At 46.2% G+C, this 11,011-nt stretch overlaps 1 protein-coding gene across 1 annotated transcript in view; it reads left to right on the forward strand.

Moving 5' to 3' along the window:
• Window positions 1-11,011, forward strand: part of TMEM255B (transmembrane protein 255B) — a 76,291-nt gene extending 65,280 nt beyond the window's left edge. The window contains exons 7-9 of the mRNA XM_065046790.1: window positions 3,422-3,503; window positions 4,901-5,044; window positions 10,149-11,011. Of these exons, the coding sequence (XP_064902862.1) occupies window positions 3,422-3,503; window positions 4,901-5,044; window positions 10,149-10,316 (394 nt within the window). The 3' untranslated portion in view covers window positions 10,317-11,011. The remainder of the gene's footprint in view (window positions 1-3,421; window positions 3,504-4,900; window positions 5,045-10,148) is intronic.

Raw genomic sequence — 11,011 nt, forward strand, 5'->3', positions numbered from 1 at the left:
TAAGAGGCTGTGTGCTTGGAGGGACTCTGTGATACACTGCCTCATCTGCGTAGATTTTCTGATGTGTTAAAAGGGTGAAGTAGGTGTTCCTGGGATTATCACTGTCAGTGGTCATGTTTGCTACAGCAGTGCCGAAGACCAAGTGCCTCCCCACTTACTAGGCACTCAGAAGAGTAGACAGTCTTCCAAACTAAAGGGACAGAAGCGTGGGGATGGGGGTGAAATGTAGGAGCTGAGGCGAGGTGTGATAGCAGCACAGGTCATCTCAGAACCCTGATGTTTCTGGTGACTGTTTTGGAGGAGAAAACGGAACAGAAAGACGGGTGAAAGGAAAGATGAGGGGGATGGAGCAGGGAAGAGAAAGCAAGAGATGGGTGATATGCACTGGGTGAGTAGACTAGAGGGAGGAGGCTTCTCAGAGCTGGCAGCCAGTGAGCCAAGGACCCAGTCAGACTGGAGGGCATCCAAGACCTGCTCTGACCACTCACCATCCCTTAGCAAGTATGTCCAGGCTATCTACAACATGCGCTGGGTGTTTAAAACCCTGTAACACAGCAGGGCTGTATGAATTATTTGAAATTCACCTTTGTTAAGAGTTGCAAAACGTTTGCTGGAAATATTCCTCTCTCCAGTTTAAGGCAAACAAGCATACTGAGCCTTTGTATGTAAGCCATCCTTTATATGAGGGGACTCTTGCAAGAATCTGATAACAAATTGCAGCCAAACAGTGAAGAGTTGTGGCAGCCTGATGGGAGTGGAAGCAGCTTCACCAGCTTAATTCATTCCCTCCCTGTGAGAGGAGCAATGTCAGAAGGGGAGCAGAAACAACCACAGTGGGAAACGAAGGGAAGAGCAGCTACTTGAAGAGGTGAATGCAGGCATCATCTACTGTAAGTCCTTGCTAGGTCACCACAGCTTTTCAGTGCTGCTAAGCATTTTCCCCTGTCTGGCAGATGGGTAGCTGTGGGAGGGAGCTGAGATGAGGCAGGGTGCAGAGAGCCAGCCTGACTCCACCTAATCTGTCTCGCAAAAACTGACTTACATGGGATTTGGGCTGAGCTTTGTAGCAGGACGAGCTCCAGCCCAGGCATACCTCTGTGCTGCTTGGGGGCCATCACTGCAGTGCTCGCGATGGACCCCAAGTTGGGGAGACATTCCTGGGACAACTGGGCTCTCCATGCCTGTGCTGAGAGACAGAGCCTGGATCAAACTCAGAGTGCTCTGACTGTGCAGCATAAAACTGTGCAAGAAAATCACACCAGCAGTGGATGTGCAGCTTCCCCCAACTCCGGGCTCAGCTGCAGTGAGTCTGTCAGGCTCTGGCTAAAAACCTGATCTGAATAAGCTGTTTAGTGTCTCCTCTGTAGCGGGACTGGGAAAAAAACCCTTACTAGCTTAAGGGAAGGATGAGTTTGTGTCAGTTACTGCAGCACAGGAGCCATGCTGTGCTTATTAAAGTGTTAGTAAAGCAGCAATCCAAAATGCAGTGACCACTCCTTGCTCCTGCCTCTGCTTTTTCAGGATCCTTTTGAGTGACGGACCAGAGCTGGTTTGCTAATCTGCTGCTCACTTTTGTTATGAAAGGACTAACTCTTGGGAAAAGATGGGGCCAAGAAAACTTTGAGCAGAAAAGGAGAGAAAGGGTCATGGGACTGAAATAAGGGAAAAAGCCTTTGAAATGTGTGGAAGAACAATTTTCTTTCTTTCAGGATGTCACCTTCCCACAGAAATGCTCAATGGCATTTTCCAGGGAGAGCTGCAAAACCCACTGAAGTGCCTCAGGGCATTGCTCCGAGGTTGACTTCCAGAAAACACAGGGCCAAGCTGACTAGTCAAACAAAAACCGTTATGTTTATCTCTGGGGAACACTGGCAGCCAAAACATGTTACAAAGGGGAGAGTTTGCAAAACAGTGCCGCTGCCTCTAAACCCATCACATTTCCTGGACAGAAAAAAAAAGGAAGTGTTGTCTTGCATGTTGTGGCTTTTCTTTCTTGTGACAAATTCCCTGCAGACCCTGGCATGCTACCCGCCATTTTGCTGCCTGCCAGAGGGCCATGCTGGCTTGGCGGGAAACATTTCATCCTCTCTTGACCCACAAGATGTCAGCTCTCAGTGGCCTCAGTGTCACCCATGGTGCTGTCCTCTGTCATCTGCTGGGTTCTGGGGGCGCTGCAGCGGTTATAATGGTACCGTCTTTTTCAGATCTACCATGTGCTTGGATGTAGGATGCCGGCTGGGCAGTTAGCTTAAAATCAGTTTTAACAAAAAGCGAGTTAAGATATAATGCATATAGGTATGTACCTATAATATGCAAAATGGTAAAACACCCTGATGATTTCTTACAGAAGACAGAGGTAAAGAAATGCATGAAAAACTTCACTTGCAAGTACTAAGAGTTCATTTAGATACTCCCTTCCCTGACACCCTATCCATCTTGTAGATGTTTTCCTGACACACCTTGCCAAGGAATCTGCCTGCCCTGAGTTTAGGGTTGCACTAATCAGAACTGTGTATGGTGCTGGGGGCTTGCCAGCTTTTTTTTTTTTGCTTTTTTTTTTTCTTTTTTTTCTTTTTTTTTCAGTTAGTCTCCTTTTGGAAAGTCTTCAAGGAAATCTAAGGGAATCATTCCCTTATCTCCTCTACTCTTCCCTCACCCTGCTCTGTAAAGAAAAACAAAACAAAACCCTAGTTACTGAGCTACTTGCCAATGTGTTCATGCCTTAGAACTTGTACAACTTAAAGGTGCAGTCTGACCTTAACAGCAGCCGCAGCTCAGGAATAAATGCTTTGGCAAGTCTCTGTCGGATTGTGGAGCTGACCTCTCTTGCTCTGCAGCAGCACAGCCAAACACACGTGGGCTGGGTGGGAGGCAGCCAGAGAGCCCCTCCATCCATCCATCCATCCATCCATCCATCCATCCATCCATCCATCCATCCATCCATCCATCCACCACCCGGTTCCCCCAGCTCCCTGCCCCCAGGTGCCCGCATGGCACTGGCAGCACTCCCTGGCTGGTTATCAGCTCCTTATCTCTTTGATTTGGGTGGTGTTTCAGTTTAAAAACATCTCCACTTACCCCTGTATTGTATGTGACTAATTTAACACAGTGTCATTACTGGAATACTTGATAAAAGCTTCAATACCTGTGAGTTGTTGCTAGCTCCAGAGTGGGATCAGAGAGCCTGATAATAAGGTGCTCTGATCAGTGGATTTGGGGTGGATGACTCCCCAAACCTGTCTTCTATGACTGTCATGATGCTGCTGTGACTGGACAGAACATAAGAGGACTGAGAAAGGTTCCTTGGAGGACAGTGGCACGCAAAGGGACCCACACCAGAAAACTGGTGACAGGTGCAGAACAGGCATCTGTGTTTCATGTTGGGTCAAACAAATGTTTCTTGCCATATTTATGTCCACAGCCAGAAGGATCTGATCACACCAGGGCCCCACTCCTCCAAGGAAGGGCACACGGGGGTGGGCCATGTCACTGGCCCCGAACCTGTGGGTCTGAGGCAAGCTGGTTAGCAGCTTCTCACTGCTCCTGCCTGAAAGGCAGTGCCTCTTTGTTTCTCCTCACCATATCCACCCAGGAGGGTGGGTAGAAAGGAGGTGTTTTGGTGAGGGTACCTTGAAGATGAGAGACTTGCCTTCTCACAAGAAATAGGCTATCTGCTTTTGGGCCTAGCCATCCTCTGCACCAGCTCCTGGGGTGATAAGTTTCTCTAGAGAGCTAAGTCCTAGACTGTCAGGTAACCTCAGAGGTGACCTAGATTATGTTTTCCATTTACAAACACAATCACTGTGCCTCTTTCTCAGTCACAGTGAGATCTCACACTATCTTCAGAGGATGCGGTGGTTTGTATGTCTCACTGATATATCTGAAAGGAAATGACAAAAAAACCAAAAATCCTGGCTGCTGCCTTCAGCATTTGTCTTGCAAGCACCGTGTTTTATTATTTCAGTAAAAAGAAAATTCCATGCTCTCATGTAGAGGAATCTGCTAACAAAAACAAAGGAGAGAAAAGAAAGCACTAGATTTGTCTTGCTTTGCAAAGCAGAGGGACATGAAAATCTTTCACAGAGCTCTACTGTCCTTCACAAATAGTTTTGTATCACAATGTTTTAGGGTTTAACACAAGGTCCCCTTTCACATTTAACTTCTGTTTTTTTCAGGTTTTTTTTTTTCTCCCCCAGTTGTATCAGCTTGTTTTATATGAGCTAGTATTAACACTTCTTTCTGCAAACCTCATCTCACATTGCAGTTAAGGGACATGCCAATAAAGCCATGGGACATGATGAATTCTATGCAGCAGGAATGGGATATGCACATGGGGGGGTGGTATTGGGCAGCCAGCAGCAAACTCCATTTCATAAGTGAGAGGGAGCTGTGAAAGATGAGCGTGTGGTATGGAAAGGGAAATCTTTGTCGATCAGTGTAGGAAAGCAGAGAGAAAAGACATGAGGGCAATGGGTGGTTGCTACTGGAAAGAGTCTGCAGCAAGGACTGGGTGTTTGGTGCTGGAGTGGATAAGAAGAGGTTGTCAAAGCTGTGTGTTGTGCAGCTCTTCAGGCTGTCTCAGATCTGGAGTCCTGCCAGTGCTTCTGTAACTGGTGCTAGGGAAGTACCAGCAGTCTTTTTCCAAGGGAAGATTATTAAAATAACTGTGTAATTCTGGCCAGAAAATTCACTCCAAATACACCCTCCTCATTCTGTCTGCTCCTTGTTTGTTTATTTTGGTTTGCTTTGTTTTTGTTTGTTGGTTGTTTGGGTTTTTGTTGTTTGTTTGTTTTTTGTGTTTATTTTTTCCTAGTACTGGTATTGTGTTGGAAAACAGCCAGTTTCTGCTCCAGCCCTCTCTGTGCTGTGCTGATATATTGTTGTCCCCTGTGTTCAACAGGTACCTCTGTCCCAAATCGCTTTCAGTGCCGCACCTCCTCCTCAGATCCTGTACAATCCTGCTCAACAGATCCTGACATACGCTGGGTTCTGTCCTTCTGCAGCAACTATTTCTACATATCCATCCTACCCATTACCTCTTCAGGTACAGTACAAAATGGCACCCTTCTTTTACTCCATCAGAAAAGCATAAGTGGCCCCTCAGTACAAACTCTGCAGTGGCAGATATGGGCTCCTGGGGGGCTGAAATGAGGCAAGGAAGTTGGATGCCAACTGAGACTCATCTCTGAGATGACTTAGTCTGGGCCTAGTTTTCAAGTCTGTTCTCAGATCTCATCCTTTCTCTGGTCATCCTTTGGATTCTGCTGACCAGGAATCGCACTGTGGGATTAGAGCTGGGCTGCAGTAGTCGTGAAGGTGAATGTAGCCCCTGTGTTGAGCAAGATAAAGCAGCAACAGAGGCATGAGGGGAAGCCAAAGGAAGCATCTGATACACAACAGGTTTTGGCAGGAAAGTTTACACATCTTAGCCCACTTTACTCTTAATATGGAGATAAGTAGATCAGGACTCATCAGGTGGAAAGGAGGCAAGAAAGGGGGAGGAAATGAGGTCTGTGAAATTGAGTGATATGGAAAGGATTGTGGCTGGTTATTAGTGATAACTTGCCCAAATAAAGCTATTAGTTGGCAAGACAAGCCAGAAATAGGAAGAGTTTTTGCACACCAGAGAAGGTTCAAATACCACAGGATGTTGTGGAAGAGTATAAATGAGGGGTTAAGGAATTAGTCCATCAGCTGCTATTAAACATAGGGATTCAAGTGCCACTTGCAGCCCAGCAAGTTCCCAGATGGCTGCCTGCCACAAGAACCAACGGGGACTCATCAGAAGATGGAGCCCTTTTTCTTTTAGCTTACTATAAGCACTTGTGATGGTTCACTGCTGGGAGACAGGAAGAGAGCTGCCATGGCAGCTGGCAGAGGTTGGTGAGCCTTACTGACCTGGGGCAGCTGGCCTCAAGGCAGGACGAAAAGCTGCTGGAGGTACAGCTTCCTCCCCTTGGGGTAGGGGTTACAACATAAGCTTCACCTCCTTCAGAAGGATGAAGTGCAAGTCTGTGCTCCAAGTCTGTGCTCCTCCAGTCAGACCTGGCCTGCAAAACACAGGGAGTGGTGCCCCAGAGTGAGGGTGAGCTGGTAAATAACTGAACGTACCGAGATCCTGGAGTAATCCTAGGAGGTTTTAGATTTTTTTAAAGCACAGTAAGAGTGTTTTGTTCAATCCAATGGCTTGTTATACTTTGATTGTGCAGTGTTAGACTGGTGGGTATCACAAGTGTTGCAATACTTCTTAATTGAAAACACTGCATGTTTAGCATGAACTAGCTGTGGACCAGCTCCCCACAGCTTCCTGGGCTACATCTGTTCAGGTCCAGTAAGCTACTGGGCACAATTAGTGGGACATGATGACCATCCAGACCAGTGAATTGTTAGCATGCTCCTGGTATGGGTTTGGCCCAGAGCACCTAACTAACAGTCTCCCGGCAGTGCCCAGGAAGGGGTCAGGAGACGGCAAGGGCAATGAACCCTTCCTGGTAGGCAGTGTGCATACAGTCACACTGGTTTGGTGGTAAGAGTTCAGCTGTAGCGATCTGATATGTGCTGTGCCAGTTGGCTTCACAGCCAGAGAACAGTCCTTGGCACATCTTATTTATCAACGTAAATGGGGCCAGGCGCCTTTGGAGACCATGGGTTGAGAGAGGAAAAAAAGAGCACACTTGGAGATCCTTTTTTGTTTGCTTTTAGCTGAAAAGCTGTGCTGCTCTGCTGCGTTCTGTTAGCACGTAGCCAAGAATAGAGAGAGAAAGGGATAAAAACAGACGAAAGAAAGCAATTAAGCTGAAAAGATGCACACAAGTAGTAATGAGGATCAATTGTAACTGTTCAGTTCTTTGTCCACTGACAAACAGAAATACATCATATTTATCCCAAATTCTTAACTGCATTCTAAAATAAACGCAGATTTTTTTCCTAGGTTCCTGCTTTTTCTAAGAAATGTGTTCATTTTTCTTCTCTCCCTTTCATAACATTCGGAAGCAGACACCACCAGCTATCCCCAAGCCAGGATAGGTTAGTGGGAAGCACTGGGCTCCACAAGGGAGAGTGCTTAATTCTTTTCCTGGGAAAAAAAGGCAATAGCCTTCCTATGTGTATGAGCTCATCATGTTGTAGTTTGGAGGGAATTAATTTCTGCATCAGTATATGAGTTAAAAAATCATAATAAACTTATTAAAAGCTACAAAAGGGTAAATGTTAGAAGCAGGCCTGATAAGGAACAGCCAGAAGCCTGACTGTCATCCATTTCCATTACTTGGGAGCTGTGGGCTGAATCCATGGAGCTGTAGGTAGGTCTTCCTGACCCATGTAAGTGCTCCAAGCAGTGCCCAGTGATTTAGGCCTTCACAAGCCCTGCTCAGCTGGTCCTGGTCCTTAAGGCACCTACAGGCCCTGGAGCAGGCATGCATTTGGCTAAACACAGGGGCTGTTGGTGTGTAGGGATCTAGTGCTGACTGATAATGAGATTGGGTAGCCACCTGGCCTCTGCTGTCCCCCCAGGAGTCTCCATGTCACATCTGTGTGAATGTCTGGGATATCCCATGGTATCCCAAAAGGTCTGGGGACTTACCTGTGGGCATCCACAGTGTAGGAGACTCCACCTAAGCTAGTTGACCCTTCAGAGTCATCAGAGAGAGTGAGGCACTTCTCACTCAGGCTAAAGAAATACGATGTGAGTGGCATGAACGTACCCTAAAGGCCTTTCCACTGACTAGGGGTGGGATTTGGTTGCTACATGTCACCATGCTGTGCGCTTAGATATCTACATCCTTGAACCTTCAACTGAGATGTCAAAATCTGAGGCTGAGCTGTGGATCCTAAAGGTGCAGTTCAGTTGCCTAAAGATACAGCACCTGAGATGGCCTGAAGTTCACAAGACATCCGTACAGGGCTGGCTGATGTAGACCAAAGTCTACATGAGACCTGCACATATTTCTGGAGCAGGTGGCAGAGGGTGCCCTTGGGCATCTCAAAAGGTATAATGTTTTTGCTTCCATGTAGACCAAGATCCAAATAAGGCCCCCAAGATGCATTTTTTTTCTCAGTTTTTGCTTTGGCATGCTCAGTATTTGGCTAAACACTGTTCCTAAGCCCTGCATTTCACATTGCCCTGCACCTGCCCCCAGTTAGGGCAGGGTCACAGACATGATGGTTCAGTACAACAAAAGAAACAAAACCTTCTTCAGCTAAGAGATGGGGGGCGGGGAGGAGGAGAGAAAGTTAATTGATGCTAGTTAATTAAATAAAGCAGTTAGCAATCAATTACCAACTAATAACTCCAGTTTGAACCCTCACCTCGAGCAGAGGAAATCTACAGCCATAGCTCTTCCTCCTGGGAACATATCCCACCTTGGGTTAGTCTGGTACCAAACAAGCCCAGCCTAAGTGCTGCCCCCACTTGCATAGGTTGAAGCTCCATTAGCTTAAAGGCCATGAACCTGAGTTCACCTGTGGTTCCCATCACTGAGCAAATTCAGTCCTAGTCCTCTGCTGAATCCCGTATCACACTGAATAACTGCTTGCTGGAGGGACAAACAAAGTCTTTAAAAAAAATCACCACCTGAGCTGGTGATAAATGCTTCTCAGTTCACCTCATCCTTCCTTGTCCACAAGCAGAAATTGGCCAAATGCAAAAAATAAAAAGTGATAACAAGAATGCATTTTGACAGACATGTAACCAGCATTTCTTTTGCTTACTGTGGCATGTGCTAACAAAATCATTCAGCCCTTATTGGTACAGTTCAGGCACAACTAGTCTTGGTAACAGGCCTGCCAACTGGTCAAGTAAATTATTAGCTGTGCAGGGACTGGTGGTGATGACAGCAGGAAGGGTTGTGCCAATCGTTCCTGCCAGAGGAGAAGTCATTACAGAAGCAATTCCAGGCAGACAGATGGAAACAGCGGCTGCAGTTTGAGGGGGAAAGGGAAGCAACAACTTCAAAATAAATTAAAGAAAACCAAACTACTCAAAACTAGTATTATGTTTGGAGCAGATCTAACTAGCAGGTCTGTCAGCATACCTGCACTTCCTCCTGGAGAGTAAAAGGGCACGATCAACCTTCCTGTCAGGATGACCCCATTCTCACTCACTAACTCACCCTGTGGTACAAATGCAGGACAACTTTCTCCTGGCCGTGGAGGTTTGATCCCTGCTGAGCTGGAGCCCCACGGAGAAGGGCCACGGCCTGGGGTCTGCCAGCCCTGGCCAGTTCTGAGATGCCATTGTCCAAGTGCCACCTCTGGTACTGGCCTTCTATATGGTGACTATTACTTCTTCTGCAGCAGGGAGCAGTGTTTACTTGTCCAGATTTTTCATTTCCCTTGAAAAAGATGCATGGTTATGATTTTGTGTTTCGTTCTGTTTCTTTTTTAAATTCCAGGCACTTAAGGCCTGAGCCTGAGGGGAGCTGAACACAACTCTTCTGATGAACCCTAAGGACTGGCGTGTGTTGGCTTATGAGGGAGAGGATGAAATCCTGACCTGCTTTAAATCAATGACAAACCCTGGTTTAAAGTAGTGGTAGGATTTTATCCAGAACATTAGTCCCTAAATGCATTCTTTTGTTTTAGCAAAATCTGCTTGTTGCTGAACATGGGCTGCTTCCTAAGCTCTATCTATTTTTCGTGCCTCCTTCAGCCACTGAGACAGCCAAAGTAATAGACCTACAGGGAGACACATGCCTACCTGTAAAATTTTCTCTTAAGGGGATTCTGCATTTGGCACAGGAATAAGACCTTGCATTTATGCAAGTATTATAACTGAGATTAATTACATCTGAGATAATTTAAATTTCACAGTGATGCCTGGAAATGAGCAGCTACACGTAACCTCATCAGCCAGCCGGGTGCAGTGCCTCACCCAGGAAGCCAGAGCAACTTTTCTTGCAGAAATTCCTGTTCTGCTCTATTGCCTAGCTGTATGCGCAATGTCTATTAAAAGTGACTTGGGTTACAGATGGAATCTGTCTTGTTTCACTAGACACCATCATGCTAAAATGAACGTTGTGCTGCAATGCATGAGAAACTTCATCATGGGGCTTATTATCTAACACTTACATGGCAAACACTGAACTCAGAGCTGCAAATGGGACTGTAATGCTTTACTGAACAATGTGTTTTTCTTTGTCTATATACAGCCTGCCAGCAATTTTCCAGGAACATCATCTACTGACGTTTCTCTATCAGAAGAAACTCAGCCGCCATCTCAGTCCAGCTCCAGCTATGGTCTTCCCCCCAATGCCCCAGCCCTCTATACACCGACTTACTTCTTGCCTGGAGAAAAGCCTCCACCATACGCACCATAGAACAAAAGCATTTATTTTAGGTAGCTGGTAGGCTTTTATTTTGTTTTAAGAAATCTCTGGAAACTGTGCTGGGCAGGCACTAGACTTCCCAAGGAACCCAGCAGAGAGCATGTTACAGCCACTGTGCTTTTACCCATGTCTCACTGTGAGCAGTGGGGGACCCTGGAAATGTAATGGCAGGCACAATCACCAGCGGGGTGAACAGTCACCACACAGTTTGCCTGCAGTCAAATGCAGTGTTACTTTCCAGCTACCACTAGAGACATTCCAGGCCATGCTGGACAGGGCTCTGAGCAAAGTGATCTAGTTGCAGATGTCCCTGCTCGTTGCAGGGGGTTGGACTAGATGAGCTTTGAAGGTCCCTTCCAACAGAAACTATTCTATGGTTCTACCGTAAGCACGAGATGCTTCCTTCTTGGTACACTGCAGAGTGAATTTTCTTTAAGAGGAGATATGAAGAAAATACGCTTAAAACGTGTTCTGCTTTCATAAACCACTATAGAGGGGTTCGAGTCTGTGTTGTCTGAGTGGGTAGTAAGTAGGTCTCCAGGTCAGTTACTTTGGGTAGCAAGAGAGCAGGTGTTTGTTTGCTTGTAGTATTTATTTAATAACCCTTTTTGGTGGAAGTGTGGTATCAATAAAAAAAGTGTGGCAATTATTTTACAATAAAATTGACTGTGTATATTTGTACTGTA

Source organism: Columba livia, chromosome 1 (assembly GCF_036013475.1).
Source record: "Columba livia isolate bColLiv1 breed racing homer chromosome 1, bColLiv1.pat.W.v2, whole genome shotgun sequence".
Classification (NCBI taxonomy): Eukaryota; Metazoa; Chordata; class Aves; order Columbiformes; family Columbidae; genus Columba; species Columba livia.